The 21,987-nt window shown below is 37.5% G+C and overlaps 1 protein-coding gene across 2 annotated transcripts in view; it reads right to left on the bottom strand.

The window, feature by feature from the left end:
• The window catches only part of MAGI3 (membrane associated guanylate kinase, WW and PDZ domain containing 3), a 275,101-nt gene that overhangs the window by 45,046 nt on the left and 208,068 nt on the right, over positions 1 to 21,987 (bottom strand). For both annotated transcript variants that reach the window (XM_065893665.1, XM_065893673.1), the window contains exons 7-9: positions 11,286 to 11,343; positions 6,966 to 7,060; positions 1,468 to 1,656 (exon numbers count right to left, since the gene is read on the bottom strand). In XM_065893665.1, the coding sequence (XP_065749737.1) occupies positions 1,468 to 1,656; positions 6,966 to 7,060; positions 11,286 to 11,343 (342 nt within the window). The remainder of the gene's footprint in view (positions 1 to 1,467; positions 1,657 to 6,965; positions 7,061 to 11,285; positions 11,344 to 21,987) is intronic.

The raw sequence follows: 21,987 nt of genomic DNA, 5'->3' as shown, positions 1-21,987 counted from the left end.
GTTGCAAAATTCAAGAAACTATAGAAATTAGACTAATTAGAAACAAAGTTTTGACTTTTCTTCCCCTGGTCAAAGTTCCCAGAATTTTAATGGAAGTGTTATATTGTTATACAAATTAATAACAGTTTTAGACATATCTGAATCTATATTATAAAATCCTGACAGTATATACAATAGCTATAAGATGTGTTTCATGGACAAAATATTTAAAAAGTCAAAATTGAGGACTTAGGAAAAAACTTTACTATTAATTTTAATCTCTAGAGTTTGTTAATTTTATAAAGTAATAAAAGAGAGCTAAAAATAATTTTCTTTATAAATATAACATTTGATTATTTTAAGTTTTCTTGTTTACGTTTCTATCACCTAATTGGGAAAGCATAATATGAGAGAGCCCATATCCCAATTGAAAATAAGTTGATATCTGCCATCAAAAGTAATGACAATTGAATCGCCCAAATGGGGGACATATTTACACAAAGTATGTGAAATAACAAAGGATTAGAGAAGTCTAGCAAACTGTGTAAGAAGCAACCTCAGTGGATTACTAAAATCTTTCTGGAAAAAAGTACTTAAACCTTCCCCATAATCAGTAACTAGTCTTAAACTTCCTCTAACCCACTCAGCCATAAACACTGTCAGCCGTATAAAAATATCTAACAATCACTATAAAGATGTTGGGAAAACTACGTAAAAGACAAATTTATACAGCTCTGTAAAAATAGTAATATTATTGTCTATAATTCTTAACATAGCAGTTTAATTTTACTAACAGCCACTAAGGAAGCAAAAAAAAACCCCAACTTGGAAAAAAACTGTGGGATATAACAATTTGTTCAGTATCATTATAAACATCACAATGAATCATTTTTCAAAAAAGATTACAGGTTAATGTTAAATAACTCCAAAAGTACCCAACATAATCAGAGAAAATCAAACTATCAAATAGTTTTCTGAGATGGTTAATAAATCTTTAGCTTAGTACAGCCAAAGAGTTATCTCAAAATATGCAAACTATTCAAAAAATTAATAAATTTAATGTTTTGACTGTTTCCACTTATTTGTAAAAATGACCCTCCTTCAAAACTAGCATGCACTTAGTTTAGAAGATAAACTATTTTAATACAGGAATCTCCCTCTTCAGTTGTATAATTTAGTTCTCTCTTTATTTATATAAATATATACACAGAAGTTTTATATATACTTACATAGCTACTATATAATATTTGTTATATAAGTTACATATATAATATATATATAACTCTTTCACTATAATTTTTTTTATAGTATCATAACTCTTTAAGTATTTCTTTTGTTTTTTTTTTTTGGCCACGCCTCACGGCATGCGCAGGATCTTAGTTCCCCAACCAGAGATCAAACCCGCGCCCCCTGCAGTGGAAGCGTGGAGTCTTAACCACTGGACAGCCAGGGAAGTCCCTCTTTCAGTATTTCTGAAAAATCTGTTACCTGGTGCAATTTTCCCATCCTGAGCTGCAGGACCATCTTTCAGCACATTTTTCACTTGTAGGAACTCATCAGGCCTATCTCCACCAATAATGGTAAAACCAAATCCCATTGTGCTTTTTTTTAATGATGCTCGAACAAGGATGCCTTTAAGCTGGGATGGATCTCGAGTAAAGTGTGATTTTTCCATATCTGTGTAAAAATGAGAAACAAGAGTAATTACAATGAATATAGCCCTTGAAGCTAATCTCCAAGATAGTCTATATAACTTAAATATAACAAACCACAACATAACAGGAAAAAAATAAGAATCTAATATTATACAACAGTTGGAATTTAATTTCATAAACTAAATCACTGAAAAAAAAACTTAGCTAATGAATCATTTACCTTTTATAGGACTCTTCTATGTCATTTGAAAGGTAAAAACATCTACTCTATCCCCTCCTCACTGCCTTGTTTGTACTTACTTTTTCTTATCCCAAAGAGTCCTTTATTTAGAAGTCAAAATGACACTCCTGAAAGGTAAACTTTATTATTAAATTCCTGAAAGCCTTCAGCACTCATTCAGATGTATATTTCATTTGAGTAAGCAGCTACTGAGGTCTATGCAGAAAACACTATACTAGGAAGATGAAGGCAACTGTCACAAACTTATAAAAGCGAATACATCGAGAACTTTTTATAATTTATGACTCAGGCTTTCTGCAGCCTTTAAGCTATATCTGATGAGAGGAGCAAATCCCTGCACTATCAGTATATAGCTCCATGCGTCTTTCCCTTTTACTCATATTTAGTGGAAACTTTAGGAAGACAAAAAGCACAGCTCCTCTGAAAAGCCTATTTTAAGAGGTTTCCCCAGATGATCCTAGAACTAAAAGTGATCTATATTTGCAAGTAATACCTCTCTTCTCTTCCCCAGAAACTCTCGCTCCTCTCTTCCACCAGCTGCCATTAGGGTGCTTATGAAAACCGTGGGGATCAAATTGTACAGATTCATAATTTACAAAGCATTGTTTAAGTTATCTTTTTAAAATACGGTTTAAACTTTTCTCACAAATCTCTTTTTTAACAGCTTTATTGAGATATAATCCAATAATGACAGAATTATACAAGTCAATGACGTGCAACCATCACCACAGTCTAATTTTAGCACATTTTTCTCTCCCTCCAAACACACACACCAAAGAAATCTCTGTGTCCATTAGCAGTCACTCCTCATTTCTCCCCAACCTGCCCTCACATCCTAGTCTTAGGCAACCACTAGTCTACTTTCTGTCTATAGATTTGCCCAGTCTGGACTTTTAATATAAATGGAATCATATAATATGTGGTCTTTGGAATGCTTTATTTCATTTAGCATAATTTTTTTGAGGTTCATCTGTATTGTAGCATGTGTTAGTACTTTATTCCTTTTTATTGCCAAATAATATTCCACTGTGCAGATATATCACATTTTATTTATCCATGTATCAGTTGATGGATATTTGGATTGTTTATACTTTTTGGATATTATAAATAATGTTGCTATGAACACTCATGTACAAGGTTTTGTGTGGGCAAGTATTTTCATTCCTCTTAGTTACATACTGTGAATGGAAATGCAGCAGTTACCATAAACATATCATAACTATGTTTAACATTCTGAAGGACTGCCAAACTTTTCCAAAGTGGCTGTACCATTTTACATTTCCACCATCAGTGTATGAGGGTTCCAACTTCTCCACATCCTTGCCAACACTTGTTACCGTCTGCTTTTTTGGTTATAGACATTCTAGTAGGCGTGGAATGGTCTTACACTGTGGTTTTGATGCTCATTTCCCTAATGACTCAAATTAACAAGGGTGACTTGTTTCATATTTAGATCACACTTAGCACTAATATCAAGCCCAGAGTTAATCTGTGTGTATCTGCTGCTGCCCCTCTTAGCAAAGTGTTCTAAGAGGCATGCAGTAAACTTATTGGCAATTAGAAAAGAACAATCCTTGGGGCTGCTCTGTATGGTTGTATAGATTGTACAGTATGCATATGGCTCCTGTAAGAGGTAGGGCTGCCTTGCAAATACTGACAAAGGCAGGTTTGGGATAGGAGTGGGTGTACTTTATTCATTATGTTCTTCCCAGATTTGCTAATCTCTTACAAATACAAGCACTTGACATTAAAAAAAAATCGGCTATTTTGGGCCTCTCAAAGGAGAGGACTAGACTCCAGATAGGAGTGTATTCACCACAGTAAACACTATTTTGTGAGGCCTCTGAGTTTGGCCAGTCAGGCTACTTGTGGCAATACCTCAGTGCGTTGCTGGCTCTTGATGAGCCTCTGACATTCAAAGTAGCAACTCATCTCTGAACAAAATATTACTTAAAAAAATTATTTGACATGCTCAAAGCCTATTTAGTTATGTAAGCTGATTATGACTGCCCCCTAGTGTTGCCTATCAGATCATAGATAAGATCATGTAAGTACTGTGTACAGGTACTTGAGGAAAATATCTTTGATGAAATGTACCTTTCTCATTTTTATGTCAAATATTGAAATATTTCTGGTCAGCTATCCCATGCTCTAGTCCCCATAAATATCAGAATAAGACTGGCATCTGAGGGCTCCAACAGAAGATCAGCATATAATATATGAGCTCCAAGATGTGCAAACATTAAAGTGGGAGGGAAAGTTTTGGTTAACACCTAATTTGGGAAAGTAGTAATAAAACAGCCAAAGCCAATTAGAAATTGGTCAAAAGTAGGTCTTATCAGAATTTAGATATAGAAAAGTGAGAATAAGAAAGGCACAAAGAAACTATCATTGAGTCTAAGAATCCTGATTTTTTTTTTTTTTTTAACAAACCTGATTTTAAATCCAAGCTTTGTGATTTAGTTGAGTAATCTTGGAATATAATTTAACCTTTTTAAGTCTCGGTTGCCTCATCTATAAAAGGGGGGGTAGTAGTACCTAATTCATGGGGTTGTTACAGGGATTAAACTAGGTGGTGCACAGAAAGCATAAGAAACAGTGCTTGACAAACAATAAGTGCTCAATAAATGTAGATAAACACAAACCCATACAGGCTGCCTAAGGAAGGAGGCTCACAAACTTGAGTACTTCTGTCCCTGTGGCAAGTATATCCCTGGGATGGAAGCATCAGACAATTGTAACTTGGTGCCATCAAGGCATCTGGACGGGGAAAATAATATTAACAACCTTGCAGCAATATTTTGAGACTTAAATGAGATGATGTAATATAAAGCATCCAATTTAGCACTAGACTCTATCTCAATAAATGGTAACCATTATTCTTCAAGGACTAGCATAACTTCCATCACTTCTAGGAAGCCTTTCCTTTCCTCTCGCAGTGAGATTTAATTTCTCTCTCCTTTGTTCCAACACTACTGTTTATATCTGTTAATATCATACTATACTAAAATTATATGTCTGTTTCCCTGGCTAACTTGTGGGCTCCTGAAAGACAGATGCTGAGTCATTACTCTCTCATAGGAGAGTGTCTGGTTATCTAAAGTAATGAAACACATGGGTCCTGCCCTCGAGGAGCTTAGAGCTTAGTAAAGGAGAGAAGATCTTTGCTATGGGCCATGGAAGACATGGGCATTCAGGAACTACATGTTATAATACAAAGAACTCTGAATTCAAAGTCAGTAAAACTAGGTTCAAATCCAGACTTGACTCCAAATCACTCACTGTGATTCTAAGCAAGAGGCTTAATCTTTCCTGAAGTCTGTTTATGTGTAAAATGGGGACTCATGTTCCTCTGTAGTTAATGTCCTCTGGCTACCCCTTTCACACTCAAAGCTAGCAAAATAGTTGGCTAAACCCACTGCCTTCACTTCTACACCTCCCATTTCCTCTTTATTCTACTGCAGTTTTATTTCACTCTCCCCTTGCTCTTGCTAGAGTGACAAATGACCTCCACATTTTTAAGTCCAATGTAAAATACTTTTCAATTTTCATCTTTCTTGACTTTTCAGCACCACGTGACACAAATACTCAGCTTCTCTTTGAAACTCGTTTCTTCTCATGGCTGCCTATCCTTACAACCTCATCTCTTGTTACTCCCCTAAAATACCCTACGCGCTGGCCATTTGTATCTGTTCTCTGACCCCCTGGACCACCATTTCATGCTTCTCTGATTTTATATATTCTGTTCCTTCTAGCTGGTATGCCTTGTTGCTCCTCTAAAATTTTGATCTGCCTGACTTAACTTTTCCTGGCACTTCAAGACCCAGTTCACATATGTCCTCTGTCTGAAGGTTCCCCTGCCCCCTTGATTTCCTCCATCAAAGCAAAGTTGTGCACTCCCTCCTTTATGCCACCACTGTACCTTGTACATCTCTATTAATAGCAATGAAAGCTATTGTTTATTGGTCACCATGTGCCAGACCTGTATTTGCAAGCACTTTACATGTATTAATTTGCATACTCAGAACCACCTTAAGAGGTAGGGACTACTATTATTCCTGTTTTGTAGATGAGAAAACAAAGAATTTAAAAACTCAACCAAGGTTACACAGCTGGGATTCAAACCCGCTCCGCCCCCTGCTCATTCAACTACTAATACAGGATGACACCTATCACCATACAGTGGAACTATTAGTTTCCTATTTTAGACTGTGAACTCTTGAGGGCAAGACCTATCTGACTCTTAATCATTTTTTAATACCATGTACTTAGCAAAGCACTGGGCATGTAGTAGGTGCCCCAAAATATTTGTTAAACTAAAAATATTTGTTAAATCAAATGCAAATCTTAAGGGAAAAGACTATGTTTTGGAAGAGTAGTTATAAGAAAAAACTGTTTCTCTCACTGGCAACAGAAGTGAAGAATCTAGTAGATTATTATGATATGACCATATAGACCTTATTAATGACAGAGAGAGAAGGGGGAGGAAATGAGCAGGGATAAGTTGGATGTAAGAAATTTCTGGGCATCTTTTTCAAAATACACATGGCTAGGTTCATCAAAATCTCAGGACCTATGTATTTTTAAAATGTTCCCCAAATGGTCCTGATATTACTAATACCCTACCATCCCACTTGAGAATCAATGATGTAGGCAATAATACAGTGGATTTACTTAGTATTTGTTCATATCAGTTAATGAATAATCCTGAATGGTTACTGACGTTAGATCTAAGCAATTAACTTGAGAGAAGCTCAGAATGAATTAAAGATCTAATACTGGCTTGGCCTTAAACACCAGGAAACAATCCAATCTTCAAATTAAAACCTTGCACCCATAACAAAGCTATTCAGTCCCTTCTGCCAACAATTTCATACTTTCTATATAAGCAGCATGAGAAAAGCCTCAGGATTCTCAAACTGTCCAGATGTTTTATTAAGATTATTCATACCTTTACAATGACGGAAATTAGACATTCTCTGTTGAATTTCAAAGCCCCGACAGTAAAAAGTTCAAACTCACTTTTATTATTTCAGCATATAAGTTTCACAAGTTATTCTTAGAAGAGAAGATAGAGGTAAAAGTTCTACCTGGTTTTGAAGACCCAGTATCAGCCTGTCCTAACTGCTTTTTCCTTTTGGCTTCCTCCACTGGATTTTCAAACTGGGTTTTCTGGTTAAGGTGACTGTAAAATGTAGAAAAACATGCATTTCAGTTTAATATGAAAGAATTACATATTTTTAAATAGACTATCATAGGTTAAGGGATAAATATGTACCCTTTACGCTATGGAACCCAGATATGCTGACAGGTCACAGAGGAAGAGCCTTCTGGCAACTAAAGAAGGGCCCGCAGAAGATGCCTAGAAGTCAAAGCTGCTGAAGTATTCACTATAGCTTCTTTATAAACGTTTCTAATATAGCTAATAACAGTTTTCAAAACTACAGTAGAAGCCCTCATATATGATATACTCGAACTGTTGGTAATTAATCAGTTAATTTTTTTTAAGGCAGTTAATGGTAGGAGGGTTTTAAGGTTCTCTAAAGTGAAGCAGCTGTAAAGACACATTTGAAGAAATCTGAGTGTAGAAGCCTTCTAGAATTTTACTATTATTTTTCCAACTGACTCACCCACATCAATTTAGCAGCAACTAAGCAAGTGACTTGCTTTTTTTTCTCTTTTTTTTTTTTTTTTTTTTTTTGCAGCACACGGGCCTCTCACTGTTGTGGCCTCTCCCATTGCGGAGCACAGGCTCCGGACGCGCAGGCCCAGTGGCCATGGCTCACAGGCCCAGCCGCTCCGCGGCATGTGGGATCTTCCCAGACCGGGTCACGAACCCGTGTCCCCTGCATCAGCAGGCGGACTCTCAACCACTGCACCACCAGGGAAGCCCAAGTGACTTGCTTTTATCAAACTGTATCACAGAACAACTCTCACAGTTAAATTTCTTCAAAATTATATAATAATTAGTTACATAATTATAACAAAAGTTTAACTGTTTTTTATGATTTAGGAGCAATCACAACTGACCCCTGAAAGCATACAAGTCTGTGGGGGAAAGCAGAAAAGCATGGGGAGACTAGAGGTAGGCCATTAGCCGATAGTATTCAATATACTAAGGGTAAGAGCATACTCTTACCCTCTTTACAGAGGGAACTGAGCATAGGTTATTCTGGCAAGTCAGTTAAGTGTAACTTGGTTAAGAATGCAACTATTGTACAAAAGATGTTTAAGACCGCAAATAGGTCTAATACAGAAGCAAGGGGGGATTATATTCTAGTACTTCTATAGTACAAATATATTTTAGCCAAATGAAATGCATTTTCTAGTAGAATCCATTTTAACGAGAAGTGACATTAGTAAATACCAACAATTAAACAACAAATCATGAGAATTTCAGATTATGATTTTCTTTAGATAGGCTGTTACAAAATCTATATGTAAATAGTCATATGACTTGGATATTTTCTTTACCATTTGTGAACATTAATGGTGATGGAGGAGGGGGCAGCAGGGAAAAAAAACAACCCTATGGCAAGGTATGCTAGCTTCTGAGTATGCTTCTCTATGCCTTTTAGGCTTCTAGTACATTATTAACCCTGCAACAGATGTAGGTATTTAGTTTCAGAGCTCTAAATACGGCAAGTTCTACTTGACACCCTTCGGGTTGCGATTTCACAAAAACTCAGGTATGCTTCTGCTTCTTACTATGAGGGGGGACCTTATCAACTGAGTTACTGTGAAATGAAGACTTTGGTGTTAAGTTAGGTACCATTTTAAAAGTTATCTCTTAGGTACTGATAATTTACATAGTCTTGATAAAATAAAACTAGAAACTGACACTTAGGAAAGAATAAACCTGTTTGGAAAGAATCCTGGCTCACTTTAACGTCATCAGCTAGAATGACTCACTTTGCCACCCAAGTATTAGAACATAAACAGTGGTAGTATACTCTTTGTTATGTGTGGTAGAAGAGAGTAGAAGTATGCGAATGAGTAATCCCTTTCCTGAAAATTCTTTGACAAATAATGTAAGATTTTAGTGAAGGGAGTAACTGCATCTGTAACCTTAGACTATCTAGATTAAAATGTCACCCAAAAAACAAAACAGTAAAAACACTCTCCTTTTCATTTAGTTACTTATACCCATAATATTATTAAGATAACAAATTTTGTCTTCTATAAAACAAGCTATAGGAAGTAAGAGAGGAGAATATGACAGATTATCAGAAAAATTAAACATGGGTAGCAAACAAGCTTAATTAAATATATAATAAATAATTTGAAATATAAGAATTTTAAGAATTCACCTCAACAAACAAAATCATTATCCTTCACAAACGGTTAAGATATTAAAAGCAGACATATTTTGACTTTGTCACCTGACTGCATCAAGACAGTTAAAGCACTACGTTAAGACAACATTTCTAAATATATAAGCATTCTTATGGAAGGCCTACCATTAAATTTTGGGAACAATTTTATTTTCAAAAATAAATTAATCCATTTCAGAATCTCATCTTCTAAAATAAATACTTACCAAAAAAAAACCCTGCCATTGCAGTTGGTGTTACTACTATAAGGCTCCTGCCAAGAGCAATCATTGTGCCATCTGGTTTGACAAACTAAGAGAGCCAAAGAGTAGCCATTCAAGTTAACAGCTTTTTATCTCCATCAGTAAACTCACTGCAGATTACTATAGTCGAGATTCAAAGCCTAACTAATCTGGGAATCAAGCCACACTCCACAGCTCAGCTGATTCCATACTAATGTGCATCTTGAGTACAGCCTGCTCTTTCTTAATCTAATAAATTACCCTCCGGTAAAATGAGCTCGTCTGGGAGCAATCATACAAAATCACATTGCTGCCACTGCTGTTGCTTCTAATCAGGCTATTTCACATACCTCCATGACAGCTGAGAGCAGGTCACTTCAGGATTTGCCCTAAAGTTGCTTCAATATTAGTGAATCCTTGCTTAATGAGAACCTGATCATTTAGCCCAAGATTTTATAACAGGCAAATGTCTTTCACCTCTTGACCATGTACTCAAATTCACTTGGAATGGATACTAAGAGAATGAGAATTATTATCTCAGAAATGTTCAGTAGTGTTAATGGCAAATAATGACTGATTGAAGCCCAATTTAAGTAGACTAACTCTTAGGGGGAAAAAATCTCACAATTCCTTTTCAGCTAGCCTTCAAATATTTCTTTGACTAGAAAAATGGTTAGTTTTTTTCTTCTAATTAAATATGCTTTAGAAAAAAAATAATGAGCTGCTGTGAACCTTTCACATCACAGTATTAGAAAGATATGAAATAACACAATGGAAATAAAATTAACATAACCTTTCAATGGAACCAAAATATTGACACTGTTAAGTTATATATCGGAGGGTCAAAATGACTCATTTTCTTAGGATACAAGTTAGATTTTAAGAAATCATTCCAAAAATCCCTCTAACCACAGTGACTCGAGTAACAACCGACACACTAGGATAAAGACTAGCATTATAACAGGACTCAGAGTTACTTGCACTAGGGAAGTGGCACTGGTTTGTGCCAACAAGTGATGAAAAGTTAATTAGCAATCATAAAACTAGAAGATTCTCATGTTTGCTATTTTTCCAGGTAATAATATTTTGCCTTTACTACCTTGGCAGTTGGTGCAGACTCCTAGTTCCCAGGTAAATAGTAACCTTTCTGATGCAATTATTTGCCTGGTACTAGATGCCTGAGGTCAAAATTCTATCTATACCATCTGGAGAGAAAGCAATCCCAACGATCATAATAATGTAGCAATTAGATAAGTGAAAAAAAGGGAAAAAAAATTAGATGTTGATGTTATCCTAATTTCTCTGGCTAATATAGGCAGGTGTTTGATCCTCTACTCCAACAGATTTATGTTAAAGTTAACCATAACAGCTGTGTGAGAAGCAACTTTCACCCCCCCAAAGAGAATACTAAGTTTTCCTTAATTAACTCCTTGAAAGAGAGAACAGTTTTAATGATATACTTCAAAGGTTTGGATCATTATGATACAATGCCCTTAAAGTCCTTTCATTGCTTTCAGAAACATGCAAGTATAGTGTTGAAAGTGACCTTAATAGTTCACCTTATTTCAGTCTTCTATCTACTACTTCTCTCTTTAGAGGCCACCGTAGTACTGATAACATCTCTAGCCATTACTCATCTGGACAACTTCCCCCTGTCTCTCTATACTTACTTCAAAGCCAACTTCTAGGGAGCCTAGTCAGTGAAGTAAATGCCCACTGTCCCTACCTTCTCATTCCCCTAGTGGCAAAACCTGAAAGCTGGATTGCAGAAGCATAAAGTATTTCATTCATTCCCTAAAGTTGTGTAATGAAAGGAAAACATTTGGGAGAACATTAACTGAGGTAACAAACTTACTCAACATAGTAGGTCCCATACTGAGGGTCTTCAATTTTCTCCCAGCCATAAGGAAGTTCTGCAAATAAAAAAAACAGAACTGAGTGAAATGCCAGTTTCAAAACCAACAAGAAAAGAATTTACAGAATGAATTTGTGTCTTTTATTTCATTACACTAATATTTGGGAGACAGACGGAAAACTGAGGGCTCACTTTCAAAGAACAAACACAGTTTGAGTGGTTTCTTCAATAGCTAGTGAGTATCTCGGCAAGTAATCAGAAGCACAGAAGAAAAGAAGACATTAAACTCAAAGGTGTTTATTCGAGGGGCTTCCCTGGTGGCGCAGTGGTTGAGAGTCCGCCTGCCGATGCAGGGGGACACGGGTCCGTGCCCCGGTCCGGGAGGATCCCACGTGCCGTGGAGCGGCTGGGCCCGTGAGCCATGGCCGCCGAGCCTGTGCGTCCGGAGCCTGTGCTCCGCAACGGGAGAGGCCACAACAGTGAGAGGCCCGTGTGCCGCAAAAAAAAAAAAAAAAAAAAAGGTGTTTATTCGAATCACAAGCCATAAAATGCTAATTATTTAAGAAATCACCTGGTATATTTCTTTCATTTAAAAAGCCTGATAACAATGACGTGAGACACACCCTGTAGTTCAATACAAGCAGCGGCTGCATGTTAACTTTTTCACTATCAGACAAAGGATTTGTCAATTATTTCTGTTATCACATTCTGACCCACTTCTCCCCCCGGGAAAGTCCAGCCTCGGATTTTTGCCATTTCAAGTGGGCAATCTAGATTTGCTTAAAATCTAAGAAAATACTTACTGTCCCTTGCAAGAGCTTGATCTAAGTATCTGAAGGAAAATTTATTTAACTACACAGTGCCTTGTGTAGAATCTATATTTATGTATGGTTACAAAGAAATACCTTACGTGGGATGATTATGTGTTATTGCAAGTAAACTGACCAATAAAATATAACCAGAAAAACTGAAAGTAGTTGAATTTCTGATAGTTAAAAAAAAGTCTGGTCTTTGCAACGTAAACTGGCCCTGTCAAGAAAGAATCCCCCCCCAATAAAGATGTTTAAAAAAAAAAAAAAATACTATGGGGAAAATAAAAAAAAAAAGAAAGAATCCCCTTTCCCTCCCACTCTGTTTTCCAAGGTAAGGCTGCTGAAGAATCATTTTCTTAGTCAGACATGGATTAAGTTGGCAGGAGTGTTCCTACCAGGTGGATTTTATTGCTATCAATTATGCACAGGAGCCCAGCAAGAAGGATTTTTTTTTTCTTTTTCGTTACGCGGGCCTCTCACTGTTGTGGCCTCTCCCGTCGTGGAGCACAGGCTCCGGACGCGCAGGCTCAGCGGCCATGGCTCACGGGCCCAGCCGCTCTGCGGCATGTGGGATCTTCCCAGACCGGGCACGGTCCCCTGCATCGGCAGGCAGACTCTCAACCACTGCGCCACCAGGGAAGTCCAAGAAGGAATTTTTTAAAAAACCTATAGTTGTACACTATGAGGACCACCCTGACCACCCTTTTATTTTCAATTTCTTTTAGACTTTTTCTGCTATGCTGAAAAACATGTACACATGTGCACACACATACAAATGACATATGCTAGACACCAAACAGGCTTAGAAAATAACAAAGTACTTATTCATTTTATATCATTAAGCTGTAGTATATCGACTTTGTAAGTAAAAATTCCATTATAATGAACCTGATAAACAATACAAACTGTTATGCTCTAATAAACAGTATTATTCCACATTCAGAACAAAAGGAGAGAATAAATGACTAGCCTCTTGATGAAAGGCTCTGAATCGCCTCCACCCCTTTTCTCCAGCATATTTTTCCTGCCTATGTATATATATTAATTGATGGTTTTGAAGCTTGGTGAGTTTTTGTGGTTTTCCTTTGAAGGACCTGGTTGAAATGTCTGAGTTGGAAAAGATGAGAATAGTTGAAAAGTAACTACTATATGAAACAGGTCAAAACAACTGAAAAGAACTGGGATACACTTTAGCTCATTTTGAGCCTCCACAGCTAGGAAACAAACAATCATCAGTTAAGTAGGTACAATATTTTATGACCCATGTGAAGAAAAAAAGGACAAAGAGCATCAAGGGGTTAAGATGCAACCCACTGTAGTCACCCAGGACAGTGCATCCTGAAAGGAATCCAGGATGAAAATCAAACAAAACAGGATGAGGCACGCTGTGCTTTGGACAAACGGGCCCCTGGATAATTAGATGCATATCGCAGGAAGAATTTCAATGATCCCAGATCCTTGCATCTTCCCATATATAGAAAGTACTAAGACCATTAGCTAGAGATGTCTGTTCTTTGTGATTAGCGGTCTTCTGCTAAGATGTATGCTTGACTGCATGAATTTCCCAGCTAAAAACTCATGTATATCCTGGCTCCTCTCCTACCTCTTGAAGCAGTTCTCAGAGCCCCTGAGGCGCTGTCTCCTGGGCTATGGGCCTCAGTAAGACCCTGAACAAAGCTTAAACTCATAACTCTCATGTATGTTTTCCTTTAAGTCGACACTAAGCAACTGTTACATGCGTATAACATGGATTATATCTATTGGATTATATCTGTAAAAAAATGCTCTATAATAATATTACCAAAGCATTATCATTGAGGATCTTTCATGAGCTATTTTTCTTTAATAGAAATTTTCTTGAAATAACATAGGAACTCAGTTGTGCTGTGTAAGGATGACTTCTGCAACTGCACCACAACTGGATTTATGCTTTTAAAAAAAAAACATTTATTTATTTATTTTTGGCTGCATTGGGTTTGTTGCTGTGTGCGGGTTTTCTCTAGTTGCAGTGAGCGGGGGCCACTCTTTGCTGCGGTTGCACGGGCTTCTCATTGCGGTGGCTTCTCTTGTTGCAGAGCATGGGCTCTAGGTGCACGGGCTTCAGTAGTTGTGGCTCACGGGCTCTAGAGCGCAGGCTCAGTAGTTGTGGTGCACGGGCTTAGTTGCTCTGTCGCATGTGGGATCTTCCTGGACCAGGGCTCGAACCCGTGTCCCCTGCATTGGCAGGTGGATTCTTAACCACTGCGCCACCAGGGAAGCCCTGGATTTATGCTTTGTCTTTGAGAATTTTGGAGAATTGAAGCAACTATAGAGATAGTTGAAACTTTCCATTTGCTATCTGAAAAATTCACTAAAAAGGATGTATTAATGCCTAATAAAAATAAAACAGCAAAATAAATATATTTCAGTGTTGACGTGGAAGTTGAGTCAGCATTTTAGCTAGTACTTAAAGAAATTAGCAACTAACAGATAAAGTATAGCCCTTTCTTTAGGAGAGTAAACAAATTGGTAATTTATCTTCCAGATTACTTTTAGCAATCACTTTAAACCCTCATACATGATAACATTAGCTAGGTTTATGCAGGGCAGATTCATGCAGATAAAGAAGTGGTTATTACTTGCCTACTTAAATAAAGGTAATACAAGCAAGACTAAAATACCTAGCAATTTTATACACCATCCAGTGGGTCGATTCATTTACTGAATTTCTTCCCCTTTTCCTTCTCTTTTCCCCTCCCTTCCTTCTCTTCCTCCTCTCTCCTTCTTTATGCAAAAATAAAAATTAGAAACAGTATAGTTCTTGACATCAAAGAGTTCATAGTCTAAAAATGAAGACAGAAGAGAGAAATGATATAATGAAGGTAAACGCAAGCTTTTGGGGAGAGCAGAGGAATGACACCAATTGCTTGGTAAAGCAGCTATCAGAAAAGCCTTCTAAAAGAGGGTGATGTTTGAGCAGTCGTAAAGGATGAGTTGGGATTGGGGAGAGGGAGGCCATTCCATAGATCAAAGGGCACTGAGGTATTAAGAATGGCTGGCAATTTTCAGTAATTACAAATAATTTGATAGGGTTAGAGTGAAGGATGTATGCAAGGGGGCTTGTCTTATAAGCAAGCACCAAAACACATTTCTGGAGTGCCAGGTTAAGAAGTTTGGTCTTTATTTTGATGATGATGAAACTGACTAAGCTGGACTGAGACATGATTACATTTATATTTGGGAAAGATTATGGGCAGCAGTAATAAAGGATGAAATAGATGGAGTGGAGTGAGAATAAAAGCAGACAAACAAGAAAATCATTAATAGCTTAGGTAAGAAATTATGAAGGTTGGAGCTAAGACACCGGTAGTGGGAATACAGAGAAGGAATGGATAATAGAGACAAGGAAGTCAAAGCAACAGAACTCCATGACTAACACTAAGACTGAAGGAGGAAGAGAGAGGAGGAAGCCAAGATGATCCCAAGGTTAATGGCTCTTCAGGCATGAAGATGATATATTATCAAATATTTACTGGATACCAATGATGAAAATAGCTGTGGGAAGAGGAAAGAGGTATTAATTTGGATTTAGAGGCATTTAGGAGACAGATAATATGGGAAAAGTGCCTAGCACCATTGGACACTTAAGAGATGGCAGGTTTTTTAAAGTTAGAATTGATAGAACTTGGTACTTAACTGCACTGAAGAAGACAGGGTGACGATAAAGTTGAGGATGATAGCCAGTTTAAGGCTCACGGAACTGGGAGGATGTAATGTCATTTGGTGATGGTAGGAAGCTCAGGTATAGAGAATATTTAACTCAGTTTGGAAGGTGTTACATTTGAGGGGCTATGCAACATCCTTATAGAGATATCCAACAATCTCTTGGAAATATGAACCCGGTCCTCAAATGAGAAATGTAGGAAGATAAGGATTTGGAAGACATTGTAGCTAAAGCCATGGCAGTGGACATGATTACCTAGATAAATTGTGAATAGAAAAAGATGGAGAATAGAAGCTTAGGAGCATTAACAATTTAAGGAGCAGAGACAGTGAGAATAGTCAGGGGGAATGATGTCAAAGAAGACAGAAGAGGAGAGCATGGTCAACGCTAACAAATGCTTTATAAAGCTGTAAGGACTCAAGATAAGGGCTAAAAAGAGTCCACTAAGTTTGGCAATCAGGCTGGAGGTTATTGGTAACCTTAAGAAAACCAGTTTAACTAGAAAGGTAAGGGGCAAAATTCAGCATATTGTAGTATTAAAGAGTAAAATAAAAGGTGGAGCCCTTAAGAAGAGAGCCTTTTTTTTTTTCTTTGTCTTTTTTTTGGAAACTTGGCTGTGAAAAACATAGTGTGAGAACTGTGGAGAAGTAGGGTCAAGAGAAAACGTGTTTATTTACTTTTGAGATAGGAAAGATCTAACCGTATTTTTCTGTGTTAGAAGCTAAAGCATTCCCCCCAGAAGCTGACTCAAAAGGCAAAACTAGTTCTGGCATATCAAGCAGTTGATCGTTTCTAAAGCCCATGAATTTATCTTTCCTCTTCTCCAAATAGGATTTTTCTTATTTAAATATATGAATTACAATTGTTTTCTCATTGTGGAGCTCTATTCAGTTGATAATTTTCTTTTACCATTCTCTAAATTCGAAAAATGATATCGACGTTCAATATATTTTAGTAAAAATGTCTTTAGTAAAAAATTTAATCTTTCTTTCATCTTAAGAGAAAAGGAGTGGGTTAAGAGTAAAATGGATTCCTGATGTTGAATTTTTAAGATAAAACCATTTAAATTTAACTAAAACAATTTTTTTTTTTTTTTTTTTTTTTTTGCAGTACGCGGGCCCCTCACTGCTGTGGCCTCTCCTGTTGTGGAGCACAGGCTCCGGACGCGCAGGCTCAGCGGCCATGGCTCACGGGCCCAGCTGCTCCACGGCATGTGGGATCTTCCCAGACCGGGGCACGAACCTGTGTCCCCTGCATCGGCAGGCGGACTCTCAACCACTGCGCCACCAGGGAAGCCCTAAAACAATTATTTTAAGTGGAAGATAAATATGTACATTGATTAAACCATCAGGCATGGTATAAAAACACAGGTTCTGAATATCACAAGACTGGGGAGAAAAGGGCAAGTTTTAGAAACTGTGAGGTTTTTCTAGAAGATCTTAAATGTTCAGCAGAATGCAAACAATATCTTAAACTATAAAAACTGACATTTAAAATATTGTTATTACTATCCCCTTTTGAACATCTACTCTGTGCAAAGTATTGTGGAAATTACCAATGTAAGTCAGATACAGTCTAGTCTGGAAATAGCCTATTGTGGGACTATTTCTCCCCTATTGAGGGAGGAGACAAAATATACAGCAAAAGTGATAAAGGTTGGCCGAGCATAAAACAAATAGGTTGAAGGTTCCAAATTTTGGGGTCCCCATAGTGAAGTACAGGTGACGTTAGAAAGGCACACCCAGTAATGGGGGTGGGAGAGTAACTCTTAGATTAAAATGTTTTGAACATCCTTAAATACTGAGTGCAATTTTGGTCGCTCTATCTTAAGAAGGATATAATTAAGATGACCATATAATGTATTCTACACTTTTGAGAGTAAAAGGGGACACTGTTATTAATTATGCTGGGACAGCAGGAATAAGCTGGATTAGTCCTTGGCCAACCAAGACATATGGTCACCCAGAATGTAAAGAGCATTAGTGGAACACACTCACCCAGAGAAACATTTCCAGTTTCTCTGAGCCCCTTTACTTTGTCCTCCAAGGAAGAAAGAATGTCTTATCTGACTGTTGGGTTTTACAGAATGAATTCTACGTGCTTGGCTCAGGGCCTCTTGGGTTCTCTTGCTGTTCTGGATGCTAGCCTGCCTGCAGAGAGGGTGCAATCTGCTCTTTTCACCATGTCTGCCTTGTGGGAGGGGTCAAACAGCTGAACACAGAGACCAGAGACTGAGTGCTTAAGTCTGCCTCCTGTAGGGGTGAAATATTAGTAAGCCCAATAGAGGTGCAGAGCTAAAGCTATGTTTACTCAGCAGATGGTATTCTAACCTCATCTCTGTTTCCTGTGTCTTATTTCTCTATTGACTGCTCACTAGTGAATGAAGACAGAATTCTTTTTTTTTTTTTTTAACTTTTTTTGGCCATGAGGCATGTGGGATACTAGTTCCCCAACCAGGGATTGAACCCTCGCCCTCTGCATTGGAAGCACGGAGTCCTAACCACTGGACCTCCAGGAAAGTCCCAAGACAAAATTGTTATTTATTTCTTCCCTCAGAACCTTAAAGAGATTAAACATTATTTTCAAGAAGGATGACCAAAATAATCTGGTGCATAGAGTAGCTTCTTTCCTTCTTTTCCTTTCTTTCTTTGCCTCCTTCCTTCCTTACATCCAAACATTTAAGTCTCTACTGAAGGGATATATAGATAAGACAAAAATCCTTGCTCCTATAGAGTGTAGGCACCTAGTAACAATGCAATGTAGTAGTAAGTGCTACAATAGAAATATCCATGTGGTACTGTTGCACACAGAGGAGAGAACACCTAATCCTGACCTGGAAGAGAATGACAGAGGAGGCTACAAAAAATTATACTTTACATCCGAGCTTAAAAGGATAAGTAGGTACGAGCTAGGTGGACACAGGGAAAAAGGCTGGTTCCTGACAGAAGAAATGGGCCTGTGGCAAAGGCAAAGAGAAAAATGTGTCATACTTACGGCATGATAATACTGTGAGAGAGAAATATAGAATATAGTTCAATTATAAAAGATCTTCAATACTTCCCCATGGAGTCTCGACTTTATTCTGCTGACAGTAGGGAGCCATTAACTATAATGGCCATTAACCTGAGCAAGGGAGAGGTATGAAGGCAGTTATATTTTAGAAAGATTAATGGACAATGTAGCTAAAGTTTTTTGATCGTGTAGTCTTATCAGTAAAGAAATGTGACAATGTACTTCCAAGAGATTTATATATATATATTCATAAACATATACATACTACTCTACTAACATGTATTTACATAATAAAGCATACACAAAACAGAAGTTTAAAAAGGAGATGGGAGACTTCCCTGGCGGTCCAGTGATTAAGACTCCATGCTTCTAATGCAGTGGGCATGGGTTCCGTTCCTGGTTGGGGAACTAAGATCCCACGTGCCGCGGGGCACAGCCAAAATAAATAAATAAAAAAATAAAAAGGAGATGAAAACTAAGTAAACAATTATCCCTAGTTTACCTCAATGTGGTTTTAAAAAGTATGAGAAGTGTCAGCTCTGCATTTTCTCACTGTTAGCTTGGGCTTGCATATTTGTATTATCTTCAATCAGCAGTGTCTTTGTAGATATCCTTTTAAGCCACATTTTAATTTTGTGTAGATTAAAAACCGTATAACATAGTCTATAAATCCACTTAACTGTGCACAAGTAACTGCAAAACTTTACAGGGCTCTTGGCAAGAGTAAGGGTGCCACCCATGTTCTTCCCTCAAGACACTCTGGGGAGTGTACATGATAATCTGACATATAGAAGAGGTAGAATGCCATTACCAATCTGTATATAAAACAGTAGAGAAGCTTAATTTATTTTTTCCCAATAGAAACATTATGAAAAGTTCTGACATTTTCTTCCTGTACCCGAACAGATAGTTGGAACACTACCATTTTACAGACCACTGGCATAAAAGATACACTGGAGGAGAACTGTAGGAAAAAAAGACCAAGAAAAATCCAAGCGTGTGGTAGTCAGAGGAAGGGAGAGGAAGATACAAAAAAAAAGCATGAATAGATAGAGGCATAGGTAGCTATGTGAAAAAGCAAACAGAGCAAAATGTTCATTATAATGCATGTATTCACTGAAAAACTCTTTCAGTTTTTCTATGTTGGAAAATTTTTCATAATAATATATTGGCAAAATATAGAAAAAAGAAAGAACAGCAGGGATTGGAAACTATATAGGGAATAGAGCAAACAGAGAGGAAGAAGCAAAAGTGACTCAAAGGATTTTGGCCCAGATGATTATGAGGGTGGTACCTATGACAGAAAGAGGAATGGGGTGACTATGGGGGAAAGATGCTAAATTCAGTTTTAAATATGTTTATCTGAAGTGCTAGTAGGGCAATCAAAAAGAAAGTCTCAAATGTAATGGGAAATACAGAAATAGCATTCAGAACAGAGGACAATACTAGAGGTTTAGATAAGAAGCCCAGCTACAGTAAATTGATAGTTAAGGCTATGAAAATAAATACATTCTACAAGGGAAACAGGAAAAGGCAGAGAATTGAGCTGAAACAATTAGTCAGGAGGGAAAGGAATGGAGCCTAGCAAAAGAGACATGCCTGAGAAGACTAATACCACATTCACAATCTTTAAAAAGTCCAATTCTATGGACTTATGTATATGTATAACTGATTCACTCTGTTATGAAGCAGAAACTAATACACCATTGTAAAGCAATTATACTCCAATAAAGATGTAAAAAAAAAGTCCAATTCTATAGTATTACATATTCTAGTTTACCTTCACAATGGGTGACTTCACCATAAGAAACTTACTATGAAGAGCCTTATAGACAAGGGAAGTATAAAAAATTATTTTAAAAATTATTTCGAGGTATAATTTACATTCAACAAAATGCACAGATCTTAAGTGCTCATTCAATGATTAAAATATTGATTTAAGTGCTTGTTCAAGTATAAAAAATGAGTTTTGGCAATTGCATGTGCCTATATAACCGTCACCCCAAACAAGGTGGAGAATATATCCATCATTCCAGAGAATTATTTCAATTCACCATTCTCCCCTCCACCCCCATCATTTTCTGACTTCTATCAGCATAGATGAGTTTTCTGGGTTTTAGGCTTTAAATAATGGATAATTAAGTATCCATTCTTTTGTGTCTGGCTTCTTTCATACAACATGTTTCTAAGGCTCATCCATGTTGTTGAGTGTTATCAACAGCTTTTTCTTTTTATTGATGAGTAGTATTTCATTGCATGAATATACCACAACAGGAGAATGTTTATCCATTCTCCTGTTGATGAATATTTGGGATGTTTCCAGGTTGGAGCTATTATGAATAAGGCTGTCATGATCATTCAGGTAGTCTTCTGGGGAACATGTGTTTTCATTTCTCTTGACATAACACCTCATAGGTAACTGCCAACATTTCTCCAGAGTGTTCACATAATTTTACATCCCCACCAACACGTGAAAGATCCAGTTGCTCTACAATCTCACCGATCATTGGTATTGTCAGTGTATTTGACTTTAGCCCTTTTAGGGGGTGTGAATGACATCTCACTGTAGAGACGATTAATGATAAGCACCTTTTTATGCTTTTTAAAAAACTGAGGTATAGATGATGTACACACCTTTTCATGTTCTTAACTGGCTATTCTTTATCTTCTTTTGTGAAATGTCTGTTCAAGTTCTTTGGCCATTTTATTTTATTTTTATTTATTTATTTTTGGCTGCATGGGGTCTTCATTGCTGTGCGTGGGCTTTCTCTAGTTGCGGTGAGCAGGGTCTACTCTTCGTTGTGGTGCGTGGACTTCTCATAGCAGTGGCTTCTCTTGCTGCAGAGCACGGGCTCTAGGTGCGCGGGCTAAAGTAGTTGTGGCACGCGGGCTCAGTAGTTGTGGCTCACGGGCTCTAGAGCGCAGGCTCAGTAGTTGTGGTGCCTGGGCTTAGTTGCTCCGCGGCACGTGGGATAGTCCTGGACCAGGGCTCGAACCCGTGTCCCCTGCATTGGCAGGCGGATCCTTAACCCCTGCGCCACCAGGGAAGTCCTCTTTGGCCACTTTAAAAAGCAACTTTATTGAGATATAATTTACATATCACATAAAATTGTTCTGCTTGAAAAAATGTACAATTCATTGATTTTTAATAATTTACTGAGTCGTGCAACCATCA

Source organism: Phocoena phocoena, chromosome 1, assembly GCF_963924675.1.
Source record: "Phocoena phocoena chromosome 1, mPhoPho1.1, whole genome shotgun sequence".
NCBI classification, from domain to species: Eukaryota; Metazoa; Chordata; class Mammalia; order Artiodactyla; family Phocoenidae; genus Phocoena; species Phocoena phocoena.
This window is presented reverse-complemented; position numbering and strand designations above follow the sequence as displayed.